The sequence below is a fragment of the Muscardinus avellanarius genome (assembly GCF_963383645.1).
Source record: "Muscardinus avellanarius genome assembly, chromosome: 4".
NCBI lineage: Eukaryota > Metazoa > Chordata > Mammalia > Rodentia > Gliridae > Muscardinus > Muscardinus avellanarius.
The window spans coordinates 115,431,477-115,450,733 of NC_137789.1; the positions used below are offsets into that span (position 1 = coordinate 115,431,477).

General features: G+C 35.0%; 1 protein-coding gene across 2 annotated transcripts in view; it reads right to left on the minus strand.

Moving 5' to 3' along the window:
* The window catches only part of CTNNA3 (catenin alpha 3), a gene marked incomplete at both ends in the record, with an annotated part of 1,656,346 nt that overhangs the window by 1,253,001 nt on the left and 384,088 nt on the right, over window positions 1-19,257 (minus strand). For both annotated transcript variants that reach the window (XM_080694112.1, XM_080694111.1), the window contains one exon: window positions 10,984-11,187. In XM_080694112.1, the coding sequence (XP_080550238.1) occupies window positions 10,984-11,187 (204 nt within the window). The remainder of the gene's footprint in view (window positions 1-10,983; window positions 11,188-19,257) is intronic.

A 19,257-nucleotide genomic window follows, 5' to 3' on the forward strand; every position in this document is an offset into this window, starting at 1 on the left:
TGCTAGCTTGGGACCCTTAAATTTTGTTCAAATTAGAAATAACACTTGGTACAAAGATTCTTGAGTCCTGCTTTATCTCTGTCATTTCTACCATTCAATTTAGTTCTCTTTTTATGCAACAGGGCTTTACATAAAATCCAATGTTAAAAAAAAAATAGCAGGATGCAGTGCCTAACAGGGAGTACAGGAACCTATTTCCTGGGAAATAATCAGTGGAAACAAAACACAAAGTGAATGATTAACCTACATTAGCAACATTAGAAATCAATGCTGCCTCTGAGAGAAGGTAGGAGACAAAGGGCTCTCAACATACAGGCCTAGGGCACATAACCTGCTGGAGTGTTCACCTGTGAATTCCTCTGTATGAAAGCTAAGTCTTGACACTTTGAGATATCCTTCATGATGTATTAGTTATTTTGATTGAATAAAAAATACCTTATTCTCCTCCCGAGCTCTTGCTGTATATGGATAGTTTTTTTTTTTTTTCTAATATTGGTGGCCTACTTTTATTTTAGCTTAGTTTGTTGCTCTCCCACTTACCCTCTCACCCTCTCCCTCTCCTCTCTCCAGTGAGGAAAATCAAACCCAGGGCCTTGTGCATGCTAGGCAAGGCCCCTACCACTGAGCTACATCCCCAGCACTTAGCTTTAGTTATGAATTTAGTAATCATGCATTTTGCACTTCTGTATGTTCTATTAACTTTTATTATTTTTATTATTTGCAGAACTGGGGATTAAACCCGGGAACATTCTACTTTTGAGCTACATCCCCAGCCCTATTTTTTATTCTTTATTTTGAAACAGGATCTTACTAAGTTAATGAGAGCCTCACTAAGTAGCTGAAGCTGGCTACATACCTGCGACAATCCTGTCTCAGCCTTCCAGATACTACAATTACAAGCATGTGCCACCATGCCCAGCTAACTTTGAATTTTAAGAGAAATTAAAACAGTAAAGGAAAAAGAGATCTATGAAAATTATCCATTCTTTCAACAGAGAACTTTTCCCCAATGAGCATTCACAATCCCTTCTTGAATCCTAAAGTGGACACTATATGACAGATCTAATGACCATAAACCTAGCTTGTCAGTAAGACTTGAAGTTATTCATTAATCGTCATCCAAGTAACTAAGGGACCTTGAGGAAAAGAATCAGACTAGAGCCTACATCAGCTCAGAAAAATAATATCTGAACTTTAAAAAGTTGGCTAACTTCTAGAATGATTCATATACTCAAATACCTATCCAATATCTAGTCCTTAAACTAGAAAACAAAAAATGAAACCCATTTTGTGCATTAACCTGACCCCCATTACTTATTATTTCTTTCAACTGCCTGAATATTGAATTATCAATTTTTATATTTCAGCTTCAATATATGAACCAGCTCTTTCATTTTGACAATTCCCTTTTATCTTCTTGGACTTTGACCTCATGCTTTTCTCTGAGCTTCGTTGATATTTCTGATTTTGGTAGATCCATTGCTGTACAGACCTAAATAGAATACTGCTGACTTCTCTTAATGTCGGGGCCCACTCGGCTGGACCGAGGTGGCACCCAGGCTTGTTGCCAGCGTGGACTCAAGATGGCGCCTGGGCTTGCAGCCAAGTCACGAGGCTCACGAGGCTGGCGGTGCCCTGAGCCTGCGCAGTGAGCCCTATCAGGCACCTTACGGATTAGTGACGCAGCGCCCCTCGTGCTACCACCTGCCTGCCCAGGAGAAGGTTGAAAATGTGCATGCCCTAGCAGGGAAGCGAGGAGGGTTGGTGGAGTGATGAAGGAGGGGATAGAAGACTGATGTTGTTTTTACCTGAGAGGGCGTTGAGAGAGCATTAAAGAGGAAGGAGCTTCATCAACAGAGTCGGCGTTCATGTGTTTCTTCCCTAGGCTCTGCTGGTCAGAGCCCTAGGGACGCGACATCTTAAGTTAGCTTAGATTGTAAAATCCAAAATCTATAAAATGAAAATCATGGTCTCCAACATAATCAACCACTCAAATACTATGGAATAATAAAAAAATTTAAGAATATAAAAATATAAAATCTCTAAGCTGATAATGGCAAGTCTGATATGAAGCACATGTAGAAAAGGAAGGAAAAAGAGGAAATAGGTTTGAAGCTATCTTTACGTTTTTAGAACTTTAATTCTGACCTGTCTCTAGTATTCAGAGTCATTTCATACAGAATTCCCAATGGCTTTACCTAGTTATCAGGAGATATTAAATATGGCTGAAATTATTCCCCAAATGGATTTTCAGGAGCAGAGTGTAGTGATCCTCTACAGAAGGAAAATTCCATAACATTTCTTTGTAGGCTTTATTGAAAATTCAGAATTCCTCAAGACAGGGATTACATTAAACTGAAGACACTAAAGTGAAATGGATTTCTGAATAAAAAAAAAGCCAGTTCATTTGATTATTTAATCTCAAAAGAAATGTGTAATGAGAACCAACAATGTGCTTTTATATAAGACAATAAGAGAAGAAAATAGTGGGCACCCCTGAGGTACTGAAATGTAAATTTGTCCCTGCATGTGGCCCAGGCATGGCTTGTTTTTTCTAGCAGGGTTGTGTCTCCCTGATGCTCTAATACTCCCCTAGAGTATCATCTGAGTGTTAAGTTCCCCAATTAAAATACACCACCTGAAGATTCTACCTAGCAACACATTCAACATTGATAACACCAATATGATTTCAACCCACTCCCAGAAAAATAGCCATGTCTTTTGATATCTTAAAACTCAACATGATCGCTGCCTATCTCCAAATCTGTTTCACCAATTATAAGACCACCAGGCAAAAATTATTGATTTCCCTAAAATCTTTCCTTCTTCAAGATGCCTCTTTGCTCTGCTCCCTCTATTGAAAAATTATTTAAGTATATTGTATATAAAAAGAGATGAACTAAGTCGGACATGATGGCACACACTTGTAATCCCAGCACTTGGGAGGCTGAGAAAGGAGGATCGCACAGGTTCAAAGCCAGCCTCAGCTACTGAGTGAGGCTCTCAGCAACTTAGTGAGACCCTGTTTCCAAATAAAGTATAAAATAGGTCTAGGAGTATAGCCCAGAGGTAGAAAAGCCCCTGGGTTCCATCCCCAGTAACACACACACACACACACACACACACACACACACACACACGATGAACTAGACCTAACCAATTATGGAGGTACAAATAATCAGTAGAAACATCTTAGAAATATATACCCTAATTTTTCACAGACAAAAGCTATATTTTCTCTGCTTCTGAATGTTCTCTAGGGTACATTTTCTAATGAATAAAATTCCTTTTTTTGGAATATGGCCAGATGTGGATCCAAATCCAGAGAGTGTGACTGAAAAAAATGTTTCTGAATATTCACAAAGATTTTTAGAAGAGATGTACTTTGCAAAATAAGACCTTTTATAACAGTCTGTCATATAAATTTAGTAGATGTTTAAAACTCATTTCAATTAATGTCAAAGAGGCTGTTTCTCCATTACATGGCATATACAATATGCAATCATTTCATTCATTTCTTCATTTAAAAATACAATTCAGCTTTTTCTAAATGCCAGGCATTATGCCTCAGGCTTGGAATAAAACAGTAAACAAAAGAGACATGTGATTTGCCTGCACAGAGCTTAGTGTGTGAGGTCTGCTGGCTATAATGGATTCAAAATGTAAGAATTGATAATGATTCCAAAGGAGAGACTAGGGAAGACTGATGCTGATACATATGGTGAGCCCCCCAAAATGTTCATATCCCAATTCCCAGAATCTGCAGCTATGTTACCTTACATGGCAAAGAGACTTTGCAGATATGACTAGGTTAAGGGCCTCAAGGTGGGATGATAGTCCTAAACAATTTGGTGGACCCCACCTAATCAAGAGTCCTATAAAGCAGAGAACCTTTCTCAGGTACAGCCAGAGAAAGTGATGTCAGGAAAGAAGGAATGTAATAAAAATGCACCATTGCTGGCTTTGAAGATAGAGTCATGAGCAAAGGGAGTGAGGGTGGTCTCTAGAAAGTGGGAAAGGCAAGAAAATAGGCTTTTCTCTAGAGGTTCCCTAAAATAATGCAGCCTCGCAACTTTATGCCAGACTTCTGGTTTACAGAGTTAGAAGATAATTTACGTGGTATAAGATACCAAATGGTAATTTTAATTTCAAGTTGTAATCGTAAATTATAATTTATTACAACTGTGAAAGAAAACTATATATGTATATATCTTTCTACATGTAAATGAAACATATATACATATATATTTATATTACTGATTTTTTCCTAATGTATCAAAATACTGAACATAGAGATTAAAGGAAAAAAAATGATTGAGACTTGCTGATTTAAGGAAGTAAAGTTAGTTAGACCCCATTCATCATGTGGTCATATGAACTGAAACAAACATAAAACTGAATTAATTTCTAGTGGCTGTTGATGCAAACTCAGCAGAGTTATAAAATTGGAAGTCTAACACTGAAGGCACAATTCACCTAAGAGAGCCACGTGTGTGTGTGTGTGTGTGTGTGTGTGTGTGTGTGTGTGTGTGTACATATATTCTTATTAGAACATTGTAGTGTCACATTATAATGTAGTTCACAGTGATAGTGACACACATGCACACAGTTCTTGGTGGGCTTTCCCCAGATCCTTTTCCACCCCCTCCCCTCCCCCATATGTGATAATGAGATTGACATTGATATTCTCACATTTGTAGATGTCAATGGAAGCATTTTTCTCTATGAATTCTCCCTCCCCTCACCACTACCCACCCTTAGACCCATTCAATTATTCCACTAAGGTTTCTCCTGAATTACTTAAAGTTCCTCTTGTATCCTGTTTACTCCCTAGTTTCTGCATTTGAGAGAAAATATACGACTTTTCTTGCTCTTTGACTAGCTAATCTCACTTAACATAATGTTCCCCAGGTCATCCATTTTCTTGAAAATGACCCAATTTTTTTCTTTATTGCTGAATAGAATGTCATTGTGTGTATAGCCCCTAATTTTGTAATCTACTCATCTGCTGATGGATACCTAGGTTGGTTTCATGATTGGGTTATTTTTGAATTGCGCTGCAATAAACATGGATACACATGTATTACTATAATTTTCTGATTTTAGTCCCTCTGGGAAGATATTCAGGAGTGGTATAGCTGAAATTTATGATGGATCCATTCCCAGTTTTCTGAGGAATCTCCACACTGATCTCCATAGCAGCTGTACTAAGTTGCAATCTCTCCAACAATACAGAAAAGTTCCTATTTCCTTATATCCTCACCAGATTTTATTGCTGTTTTTATACTTGATGATTTTAATTCTAATTGGGGTTAGATTGGACCTCCTTTTAGTTTTTATTTGCATTCCCTGATTGCTAATGATGCTGAATATTTTTTCATATATTTATTGACCATTTATATTTCTTCTTTTGTGAAGTGTCTAGTTTACTTGTCCATTATTTGATTGAGTTATTTTTTAATGGTAAGTTTCTTAAGTTCTTTTATATTCTAGATATTAGTTCTCTGTCACAGGAGTAGCTGGCAAAGACCTTCTTCCATTCTGTTGTAAGAGAGCCACAGATTTCTATGAATATTAATCATATTTCACATCTCAGTAGTTGTCTTTATTTTGTCTGAAATGTCATCAGCATTTGTTCTGCAAACATAGCTCCGATATAAAAGCAACTGATTGATTTAAAAAGCAAATCAGCTTCACCAAAGGAAACAGAATATTTCTCAAAGTAGGAAGTTGTGAACTTAACCAGAGCTGTCCTTAAGTTTATTTATTTATTTATTTATTTATTTATTTATTTATTTATTTATTTTGGTGATACGGGGGATAGAACCCAGAGGCTTTCTACCTTTGGGCTATACTCCAGACCTATTTTTATGTTTTATTTGGAAACAGGGTCTCACTAAGTAGCTGTGGCTGGCTTTGAACCTGTGGGATCCTCCTGTCTCAGCCTCCCAAGTGCGGGGATTACAAGTGTGTGCCACCAGGCCTGGCATTCCTTAAGTCTTTGAATGAAAGCTGAACAAGGCTTGAGCTCAGCTAGTTACAGGAACAAACAAATATTCTCTTTCATTAAAAATGATGAAACATCTATAGAGGAACGTTATTTGTGATGTAAACTTGAAGTAAATATAAACTTGGGGATGAGTTCTCATGATATACTCCTCAATTTTCCAGATCTGTTCTTGATACTTCATTGCAATATTTATTGACTCAGTCAGATTTGATCAAATTGCTAGGAATTAGGCCTAAGATGACCCTTTATATGAAAAAAAAAAACTACTACATTGTTTGTGGAGCACTTTCCTTCCAATCTATCCATTTGTATTTTTCGTTAATAATTGATTATACTTACCAATAAAACATTAGTATACATAAGTGGGTTTCTGACTGTGTAGACCACTACTACATAAAGTTAGCTTTACTGCTTTGGTTTCTATTATTTGATTTCTATTATCAACATCAGTGCAGATCAGTACATTTAAAAAAAAATGCCTCTGGACGTATTAAATATACTTCTAGAGCTGGGCGTGGTAGCACGTGTTTATAATCCCAGTACTTGGGAGACTGAGACAAGAGAAGTACAGGTTGTTGGCCAGCCTCAACTACTTATACTGAGGCCCTCCATTACTTAGTAAGAAAGACCCTGTCTCAAAATAAAGAATAAAAAAAATAGAGCTGGAGTGTAGCTGGGAGGTAGAATGCTCCTGGGTTCAACCCCCAGTAACACACACACACACACACACACACACACACACACACACACACACACAAAATGTAGGTCTAGAAGAACAGAAAAGATAAATGCACTGCATTTAGATCACCCAAAGAACAAGTTTCTCTGCTTCTGTTTTCTTCTTTTCCTATTTGTTTTCTCATCACTAACCATCTCCACCTTTTCTCCAGTTATTATATCTATGTATATATATACACACATATATATGCATATATATACACATATATATGCAATTATTGTACATATATATTAAATATAAATTAAGTGCTTTAGCAACATTGCTACTTTAATTTTAAAGAACATAAAAAGCAATCATTAAATTTAATTTGTTTGCATCCAAAATAAAAATTACTGAACACCTGCAACCTGAAAGACTGTGCGTTAGTGACCAGGGACATGTCTTTGCTCTTCTAGACCTCCTGTATAGTGAGGACAGCAGACAAATGAACACAGACATCCCAAGGGGGTTAAGAGGCAAGAAGGAGAAAAAGCCACAGGGAGAGGTATCTTAGGGAGTGTTTTCATTCCTTTAACAAAAGGAAAAATAAAGAATGGAGGAAAGAAAAAATCAGCCTAATAAAGAATGAATAGGACACTACAACTTAATCAATTAAATCACTAAAAATATATATATATGCATTTTTACAGCACAGGCTACCCTAAAAAAATAAAAACTGAGACAATTATCTAGACAAGAATTTTTAAAATTACTTACATTCTCTCAATTATTTAGATATTATAAACAAAAAAGTCTCTTTTTACTTTAAAGATAGAACTTATCCTTGTTTGAAAACCAAAGTTCCTACCAGGAAACATTAGCAACATAAATAAGTTTTCTGCACTTAACAAGAGGCCTTAAAACTGATAATTAGATGTAATCCTTGTTGAGAAAAAGAGCAACAAGAAATAGAAAAATCATCCATATTTTAGTATATTTGATACATAAGTGGGTTCTTTTTAAAGACCTCGTCTATGACAAAACTACTTTTCAGTAATAATCATTATATTCTTAATATGCTTTTTAACTTTAAAGAAACAATTTTCAAGAGGAGAATAAAATTAAAAGTTATTACACTAATTCAATTAAATATTTCAAGTACGAACTACATTTGCATTGACCTAACAATATTACCCTTTACAGTTCACACAGCTTAACCATAATTTCTGAATTCAAAACTCCAAGAGAACACATAAAATAACAGAGTTGAAGCACTCCATTTCTAGTCCTTTGTCTTATAAATCACCGTGTAATTATAGTTTGAGTTTATTATACTTAAAAAGAACACAATGTTCATTAAGGGATAATCTTTAAAATGTACTAATTTGAATTATACATATTATTAATACTCAACAATAACCACTATTGTCTATAACATTTAGGGAAAAATTATTTTATTTAAAAAATTAGTTTATCATTGATATTTAGAACTGCTACTCCAGGAGAATAGTAAAAAAGATTGATTTTTAGTTGATTTTATTATCATCAATAACTTTCTACAAATGATATACCTTCTTAATAACTATACTCAGGACTCAATGCTAACATTATTTCACTCTTGGTATGCATAGTTTTTAACTCAAAGTTGGAGAACACTAAGGATCAGCACTGTTTCTATATAATATATATTTGTTATGTATAGAGCCAACTTCAGAAGTCTGCAACTGTGCCCAGTGCCCCATGTTTAGAAAGGGCCCCCATGCTTGGGTTTCAATGCTTTACTTTCACAGTCCTGAAATTGTTAATTTTACCTTTGATTTTGTATAATCCAATGGCAAGGAAGTTCATATCTAGACTCACATACAGTTCTCCCTGCAGGTGACTTCCTGAGACAGGCTTTCAAATACTTGCTCTTCCACCCAGCAATTATAGCCACCTATTTTCTTGGCCTGTGGGAGCAGGGGGCTTTGGCTAAACCCAGAGTGGTTCCAGTTCATGGGACAGGGCCACAAAGGCATGTGAGGGTCTGTTTTTGCCTCATAAGCACCCCTCTTTTCTAGGAAACACGACGTTAAATAGCAAATAAAAATAACCTGTCATAAGTCAAAAGAGTTTGTAGAAAACAGGGAAGAAGGGTTTTTTAGGCTGCTTTTAAAATGAGAAGCTTTGTATTTTCATCTTGTACCAGGTTCATAAATTATGTAGCCATTCCTATCTGTGTGTGGGTAATTGTGCACTTGTATCTGTGTTTGTCTCTATAAAGAATAAAATGACTTTATATTTTAGGTTATTTTATCTATATTTTATAATTAAAACTAAATTAAAGGTATATGTAACTATTCTATTTTATCTATAAAGATGAGAATAATTTTCAGTTCAGGAGAGGATACATTTCAATATAATATTAGCTCCTGAATGTCTTGTCATTAGTGAATTGCTTTGGAAACTCTTTAAGAATATCTTATATGGCAAAAATGAGAATAGTCAAGCTCCAGACATCCTAACAGAACAAAATGTTACTAATATATTCTTATTAACAAAATCTGTTTTAATCTTTGATTTCTTGACAGGCAAGAGATTTCTGGTCAGGAGCCAAAGTCATCAAATATTAAGAATATGAAGATAAATCAAATGTGTTGAAGGGCCCTCAAAACTCATTAACTAATTTTAGCACATTTCAATTATTCACATAAAATACTTATGCTGAATAATCCCAAATCTTCAATTTCATAACCAAAAGTCATATGATATGTGACTGACAATTCACAAAACATACCATCATGAATCTTGTATTATCCCCCTTACAATAAAGCATATGAACAAAATTCTTAATATATCTCTATGGTTCTATTTTTCAAAAGCCCTTATAAGTAATATTCAATATTTCCCCCTTTTCTGTTAATAATTCTTTCGAAGACCTATAGTGGATCTTAGAATAGTACTAGCCATAGTGTCAGGTTCTGGATACAAGATTTTTTTCCTCTGTATACATACCTATGACAAAGTTTACTTGTGAATTAGATATATTAAGAGATTAACAATCATAACAATTAAAATATAGTATAATAAAACTTATTTAAAAGTTATGAATTAGCTGGGTGTGGTGGCGCACGCTTGTAATCCCAGCATTCGGGAGGCTGAGACCAGACGATCGCGGTTTGTGGACAGCTTCAGCTACTTAGTGGGGCCCTCTGCAACTCAGTGAGACCCGGTTTCAAAATAAAGAATAAAAAATAGGGCAGGGGTGTAGCTTGGAGGGCAAATGCTCCTGCGTTCCATTGCCAGACCCGCAAAAAAAAGTTATGAATTATTACTGAAATTTTCCATTTACTGTTTTCTGACCACAGTTTGCCACAAGTAAGTGAAACCTCAGAAAGTGAAACCACAGCTAAGAGAGACAACTGTATAGCTAATAATATCTCCAAGACTTTCTTGTTTATTTTATACATGGCACTAATATTTGATGGCAAGAATAGTTATAGACACCCCATAGGTGGAGATACTTATATATGAAGGAAACAAGGACACTGAAACAAATATGTTTGCCCTAATTTTAGTTACCATTTTTGATATTTCTGAGTAATATTGCAAAATGTAAAACTTTTGACACTATGCCACATTTGAAAAAGGTCAAGAGCTATCCAAACTTCATAGGCTCTTGACACCTTCCAATATGGTTTGTGACCTCTGTAGTATTGCCTTTCCAAAATTAACTAATTCCTAACTTCTAATGCTTTTTAAAATTTACCAACTTAATCCTGAGCAACCTGCTACTCTCTTTATATCATTATAATAATTATTATTATTAATTCGTTTTTCTGGTGCTGGCAATTGAACCCAGAGGCATTTAACCTCCAAGCTATGCCCTCAGACTCATTTTATTTTTATTTTCAAACAGAGTCTCGCTAAGTTGCTGAGGTTAGCCTCAAACCTGTGATCCTCCTGTCTCACCTCCCAAGTACTTCGAGTATAGATGTGCACCACCATGCCTGGATCTTTATGTTCTTGTATCTCCTAAATTCATATACAACCCTGTTTTCCTTCCTCCAGTCTTGAATCTCTTCTTCAACTAATATTTAGATACTTATACAAATAAACTGACCCCATGTAAACACTTCTCTGGTTCTGATTTAATTCCTAGAAACTTCCAGGGTTACACACGGTTGTGAACAACCCAACTCAGAAAGCCAGCTCGGGTGAAATAACACGATCATTTGTAATTGATCATATTTTGTATCCAGAAAGATTTCAACTTGTACTCAAAGTATATAGAAGGGCATGAGGACAGGGCTGGGAGGACAAGCCGGTCACTTACATTGTTCATGTACTCGGAGAGCAGGTCCTGAAGAGCTTGGCGAATGGCATTGCATTCAGCGATGATGCGCTCTCGGTGGAGGTCCCGCGTACAGGAAGAGTCGGCCAACAGGGCCGCTCCGCTGATAATGGCTTCCAGTCGCTTTTCTAGTGAGGGTCTTATTTCTTCCTCAGTCGCTGTGAGCGGGTTCAGGACAATTAGATTCTAAGAGAAGAACATATTTGTATGATTAGAACTCTATAGCATTCCATTTTTATAAAAAAAATAATATTATTTGGTTTCCACACTTAAAATTCAGATGGAATAATAGAGGAAGCAGTATATTTAACGCCTCATCCAGTTTCCACATATGGCTGTGTAACAATGATTATTCAGAAGAGTGTAATATGATTATGACCACTAGCTCTGGTGTCTGGCAGCCCTGGTTTCAGATCTTTTCTCTCATACTGGCCAAGGAATCTTGTGCTTTCTGAGCCTCTCCTTCATTATCAGTATAACTAGACTATGAATGTTGCTTGTGTCATAAAACTGTCAGAATAACATAAGTGCTTAACGCAATGACTGGCATATATTAACTGTCACTTACAATAGCAGCATTTCTAGGCTGCACCAGTACAATATTTTCACATATATCATCTCATCTTGACAACACCCTGAGCAGGTAGGCAGCAAAGGTATTATTAGCTACACATTTCAGCTGCTGATGAGGGAGGCTGTCTTACCCAAGGTCATAGAGCAAATAAGCTGTGAAGTTCAGACAAGGATTCTGGCCTTCTACTACCTAATTCAATACTATTTTCATTATGCCTTGCTGTAAGTTATAAAGTCTAGTTAACTTGATCACTAACATGTCAAAGAAAAATTCTGAATTTTAATTATTCATTTAAAAGTACAACTCCATCTTCTAGCTATTTCCAGCTATTGAAAACTGACCTGGTATTTTTAAAGTTATAAAAAGATATACATTTACAGGTAATAGAAGTCATGATAATCTACAGCCTCTGAAGAAAAGTTGGAGGGCAAGCTGCTCTAGGGTCTTTTATTAAAATACAGCAGGTGAGTAAGGCTTTCCAAGGTGAGGCCTAATGTTATCACTGAAGAAAGACTATAAAATAAAAGCTCTCTGAAGAAATCTCAGAGAAATCTCAATTTAAGAGAACTCTCAATATAAAATAAAATCATATAATGATTTTGAAACTGTAAGACTCAGAGTGTGAATCTGTATACACACAGAGTGAAATCATTATAATATTTTTATTGGATGTAACTTTATAAGATTTTTATATATACTAAGTATAAACATTTACCATTGTACCACATCACATTATAATAAATATTTAGGGCCACAATTAGACAGAATAAAGTTGAAAACCTGCAACTAGAACTGAGCTAGGAAGAGAAAACCATATTTATTAATACTTATAAATAATTATAAAACATATGAAAGAACTGGACTATGCAATGTTTATATTATAAAACTTGATGTGAAATGTAAACTAGAATATAGACCTGATATAATATTGGCTAAATATTTTAAAGCATTCAGGAGAATTCTTCCTTTACTGGCTCTATTTCCTCCTTATTTTTTAACTACTCATTTGAGTTTGTGTTTCTCTTTATATTGACAAATAGAAAAACAAGAAAGGAAATCAGTTTTTTCAAAAGACAAATTTAATTCTTCTCCTTCCAGTGCATAATCTTTTTGATGAGACCACAATCCCAACAATGTGCGTGACAATCAGTAAAAGTTTAATTAGCCTAAGTCTACCTCCTTACTTCATTTCCCACTTTTACCATGTCTTCCTTTGGCTCACTAATTTAGAACAAACTTTACATTCCAATGTTTCATAACAAAAATTAAACCATTTAAGACATTTTTGGAAATGACCCTCCAATGTGGCATCACCATTAAGAAGGGCAATAGAATTACTGTTCAATTGCTCAAACTCAATTAGAAAATGTGATCAGAATCTTTAATATTTCTCTAGCAATGTGAGAACAGAAAAAAAGTTGATCAAATTTAAAATCTGTTCACCTACAAATAGTGCACTAAAAAAAAAAAACAACTAGTAAATTCGGTATTATGTCTGTGACTTTCTGCATCAAAGGATTAAGTTCATTTCGGTTGCTGGTCAACAGGGCCACTCCTCAAACTATCCCAGATTTGGGATATTTATCTGCTTGACCTTTAGCAATTCATATTATTTAAGCCTATCTGAACACAAGTCATTGCCTACTTGATATATGACATCTATACATGGGCCTCTTTATTCTGCTTAAAATTATAACCTACATCCTATTAATATCCTTTAAATTTTTTACTAACCTTATCGTCAGATCAACAAAAAGGTAAAATAATTTCTTTAAAATAACTTAATCTCACCAGACATGGTGGCGCACGCTTGTAATCCCCGCACTTGGGAGGCAGAGACTGGAGGATCGCGCAGTTTCGAAGCCAGCCACACGCGCTGGCTTAGGAGACCCTGCTTCCAAATAAAAAAAAATGTAAAAATAGGTCTGGAAGTGTAGCCCGGAGGTAGAAGGGCTTCCAGGAACCCCAGTACCACCAAAAAATAAAATAAAATAAAATATAAAATAAAATAAAATATAAAATAAAATAACTTAATCTCTGAAATAGCATGGTGTTTGGAGCTGAATGATGAAATAAATGATCTCTTCTGATCTAGTACAATTATATGTTAAAACATTTCTTCAGTGTGTTTTCATCTCATTAATTCCATGAAAAACAACTGGATTCTATATTTTCAGGGTTCTGCTTTGTAGAACATAGAAAATATTTTCCCTTTTCAAGATTGTTGCCTCCCTAATACTTGGATAGAAGAACGTTAATTTTTTCAAAACAGTAAGACTCTGCCAGGCATGATGAAGCATACTTGTAATCCCAGTACTTGGGAGACTGAGACAGGAGCAATGCAGGTTCGTGGCCAGCCTCAGCAATTGAGTGAGCACTTCTGCAACTTAGTGAGACCCTGTTTCAAAATAAAAAATAAAATAAGGCAGGGGGTGTAGCTCAGAGGTAGAATATCCCTGTATTCAGTCCTCAGTATCATGGAAGAAAAAGTAAGACTTCTAATTCCTTATTATCCAATAAGACTTCAGTATGTTATGAGGCAAGACATTTGAGAGTCTAAAAGCCTAGGTTTGACTCCTGTTGGTATGCACAAACGTGTACATGCTGTTAACACCCTCTGTATTTTCATCTCCTTCTTCAGCCTGTCTTGTAAATTCTTGGGCTAATGAATTCGATTCCTCATGTTTCTTCATACAATTCCTTCTCAGGAATGAACACTTTCAACTTGCCTAAGGTCACTCGGTTAGGAAGAAGCAGAGGCAGGATTCCATCCAGATCTGTTTTCGATTCCATGCTGTAACTATTGTGCACAGTTGTTTTCATTGTCCTGTTCAGTCATCACCAGCCACCTTGTATGGTATTATCATCACTGATATGTAAATGTGCAAACTATGAGTCAGAAAGGTTATCTGTTGAATAATTATGTTAGAATAGAATGATTTTATATATAAACCCCCATCTAAATGCTTTCTACTACAATGAGAGGACTAAGATGAGGCCACTTGAAAAACCTTTTAATTCACCTCTACTTCAATGTTTTTCTCTCCATTTTTCCCCACATTCTTTAAAAAAGACAACACTGTCCATCTTTCTCTCCTTCCTTTACCCTTTTCTATCTTTCCATGGCTATCTTCTCTTGTGCTCATCATCTCAAACCCAAGTCTTCTTCAACTGTTTCTTTCTTATGTATTCCTCCCCCTTAAAAGCCTACTATGTACCAAGTACTGCATGAGGAACTGTTAAGAGGATGGGGAGCATCCTTACCCTCTTCATAATATCTCTGTTGTCCTCAGAACGCTCACATTTAAGAAGAATTAAAATATTTTAAACAAACAATAAATGGAAACACACACGCACACACACACATACACACACATATATGAGAGAACACTGCGAATGTTCTCTCAGGGAGAAAACAAATAAAAAGATGTTATAGTTAAGTGTGAGTTGTCCAGGCATAATTTCAGGCAATTGAGTACAGAACCAAAATCTCATTCCTGGGTATACACTGAAAGAAAAGAAAATCACTAAGCCAAAGTGTCATCTGAAGTCCTCTGTCACTGCAGCATTATTCACAATAGCCAGATTCTAAAATCACCTAAGTGTCTATCAATGAATGAATGGTTGGAGAAAATGTTGTAGTACATAATGAAAAGCTATTCAGTCTTTGAAAAAGAAAGAAATCCTTTCATTTGTGACAACATGTATGAATCTCAAAGATATTATTTTAAATAAAAGAGGACAGAAAGAGAAAGCTAAATACACATGATCTCACTTATATATAGACTCTAAAAAGTTTAACTCATAGAAGAAGACAGCAGAGTAGCAATTATCAAGTTAGATTAGGGGGTAGAGAGGTAACTGGGTAGATCCTGGACAAAGGATTCAAAATTTCAGTTAGAGAGGAAGAATAAATTCAAGAACTCTATTGTACAACATGATGACTATAGTTAATAATAATGTACTGCATATTTTAAAATGAATAAGAGGGTAGATTTCAAGTGTTCGCACCATAAAAATGTAATAATTATGTGAGGTAATACATATGCTAATTAACTGATTTAGTTATTCCACAATGTATGAATGTTTCAAAGCATCATGTTCTACACCATAAACATATATTGTTTTTGTCAATTCAAAAAACTGAATAAGCTTCTAAAAAGAATTTGAAGATAATCTTATTCAGACTTTATTTTACCAAGACTACTTGAACAGGAATCAAGGTTATAATTACGTGGGACTTAAACCTAGAAGCAGAGAGACTAAACTCTGAAAAGAAACCAGAGAAGAGAGGTATGTCACCCTAATGCATAAAAAAATTTCTGGAAAATAAGGCTGAGATTTGTGAAAATCAGTAGTATTTCACTTATAAAAAAGAAATATAGGAAAATCAGAGCTATGAAGGAATTATTTAACTAAATTGTAAAATCAATGACACATTATTAGGTATTTTAAAATACAAAAGATGAATACCACTCACAGATTGGGAGTGTGATAATCACCCAAAATAGTAATATAAGTAATGGCCTAAAATATATTAAATCCTTTCAGAGAGGAGTTGTAATTTTAGGCATTACTGATTATTTTTCTTTCAGTTACAATTTAAGGACTATCTTTCAGAAAATGGCATACAATGTAAGGATTATATTAATCATCATGAGTTATAGTGAAAGAAAATTCTGTGGCCTTTAAAAACAGAAATAACTGCTAAGTTTTGAGACAATTGAGATCACACCCCTATACATATTAGGAGCAAACAATATGAGATTAATACATATATATATAATAAATTGGAAAGATTGCCAGAATATATTATACAATAAGAAGCAAATGTAATAAGATGATGTTTATAGAGAAATAATGTATTTTTTTAAGTACACAATACTTTAGATTTTATTGAAGGATATATACATATATAACAGCTTAAATAAAGGCCTAAAGGAAGCATACCAATGCCATAGCAGTTGTTATTTGGGGAGAAGAATAAGAAAAGACCCCAGACTGGGGTGATGGCTAAAGTTTTAATTTTTTTATTATTTTTTAATCAGAAAAAAACTTAAATTCAAATATCCTATCTGCTCTCTATTTTCTGGGAAAATTTTAACAAGTTCAAAATATATCTAGGGACTAGGAATTTATGTTATTGGTAGAACACTGGTTTAGCATGAGTCAGGTACTGGGTTCACTTCAACACCCCCAAATGTACCTGTTTGTGTCTAAATGAGTAGTTTTGTCAATGAAATGAGAAGACACAGGTTCCTTACACAATTAGCACTTTAATTAATTGTTAATTTCTCCTTTTTTAAAAGAAATTGTTATTGATGCATTATATTCATACATCATATTGGGATAAAAAAAAAAAACTTGTGTGGAAATACATGTATATATCACCCATTTAGCCCCTACCCAATTCCCATCCCATTCCCTCCCCATCCCTCCTTCCCATGCTTGGCTTAGTGGTTGACTTCGATATGTTTAGAAACATTGTGTGTTTTAGATCATTTTCTTCTTCCTCCCTTCCATCCCCTCCTTTAAGTTGTCTTGTTTGCTCCTCTATAGGATTTCCTTTTTCATCTAGAGTTCCTCCTATGACCCATTTCTCCTTAGCTTTCACATATTAGGGAAAACATCAGATTCCTTATTTTTTGTGACTGACTAATCTCGCTTAGCATAATGCCCTCCAGTTCCACCCATTTCCCTGAAAATGATGTAATTGAGTTTTTCTTAATGGCTGAGTAAAATTCCATTGTATACATATCCCACAGTTTTATAATTCATTTATCTGTTGATGAACATCTTGGCTGGTTGCATAGTTTGGCTATGGTGAATTGTGCAGCTATGAACATAGATACACATGCATTAGTTTGGTAGTTTGGTCTCTTTTCTTTTGGGTAGATACCCAGAAGTTGTATTGCTGGATCAAATAGGATCGAATAGTAGATTTGTTCCCATTCTTCTGAGGATTCTCCATACTGTTTTCCAAAGTGGTTGCACAAATTTGCAATTCCACCAACAATGTCTTAGAGTTCCCATTTCTCACATCCTCGCCAGCATCTGTTGTTTGTGTTTTGAATGATTGCTATTCTAGTTGGAGTTAGGTGAAATCTCAGGGTAGTTTTGATTTGCATCTCTCTGATTGCCAATGATGTTAAGCATTTTTTCATGCATTTATTGACCATTTGAATTTCTTCTTCCATGAAGTGTCTATTTAGTTCGCTTGCCCATTTTTTATTGAGTTCTCTGTATATTTCTTGAGTTCTCTGTATATTCTAGATATTAGTCCTCTATCGGAAGAGTAGGTGGCAAAAATCTTTTCTCATTCTGTTGGCTCTCAATTGAGGTTCTTGACAGTTTCCTTTGCTGAACAGAAGCTCTTCAGTTTCATGGAATCTCACATATTGATTCACCTTTTAACTTGTTGTGCCTTTGGGGTCTTGCTGAGAAAGTGTTTATCTGTGCCTATGTGTTGCAGTGTTGGACATATGCCCTCTTCAAAGAGCTTCAAGGTCTCTGCTTTAATTTCCAAGTCTTTGATCCATCTTGAATTGACTCTTGTGCAGGGTGAGAAAGTGGGAATAATTTCCAATGTTCTACATATAGTTAACTAGTTTTGCCAAGACCATTTGTTGAAGAGGCTATCTTTTTACCAGTGTATGGTTTTTTTTTTTGGCCCTGTGGTCAAAAATCAATTAGCTGAAAGTGTGTGGACTTGTTTCTGGATCCTATTCTGCTCCATTGGTCTATGTATCAGTTTTTGTGCCAGTACCATGCTGTTTTTATTACAATGGTTTTGTAGTATAGTTTAAAGTCAGGTATTCTGATTCCTCCTGCATGGTTTTTGTTGCTGAGAACTATTTTGGATATGCCAGGCTTTTTGTTATTCCAAATAAATTTAAGAAGTGATTTTTCTATGTCTGTGAGGAATGATCTTGGTAGTTTAATGGGCATTGCATTGAATCTGTAGATCACTTTTGGAAGTATGGCCATTTTAATGATATTTATTCTACCTATCCATGAACATGGAAGATCTTTCCATCCTCTAAGATTTTTTTCAATTTCTTTTTTCAATGTTTTATAATTTTCTTTGTAGAGATCTTTTACCTCCTTGGTTAAGTTTGTTCCTAACTATTTTATTTTTTTGTGGGAGATCCTGAGTGGAAGTGTTTTCTGAATTTCTTTTTCAGTGGCTTTATGGTTGGTGTACAGAAAAGCTTCTGATTTTTTAAGATTGATTTTGTATCCAGATACTGCTGAATTTGTTGATCAGTTCTATAAGTCTTTTGGTTGAGTTTGTTGGGTTTTCTAACTATAGTATCATGTCATCTGCAAATACCAAAAGTTTGAGTTCTTTTCCTATTTTTAATCCTTTGATTTCCTTTTCTTGCCTTATAGCTCTGGCTAGAGTCTATAGTACTATATTGAAGAGAAGTGGTGATAGTGGACATCCTTGTCTTGTTCCTATTTTTAGGGGGAATTCTCAATGTTTTTCCCATTTAATATGATGTTGGTGATGGGCTTATTATACACAGCCTTAATGATGTTGAGATATGTTCCTTCTATTCTAATTTTCTGCAGTGTTTTTTATCATAAATTGATGTTGAATTTTATCAAATGTTTTTTCAGCATCTATTGAAATGATCATGTGACCTTTTTTCTTTGATTCTGTTTATATGATGAATTAC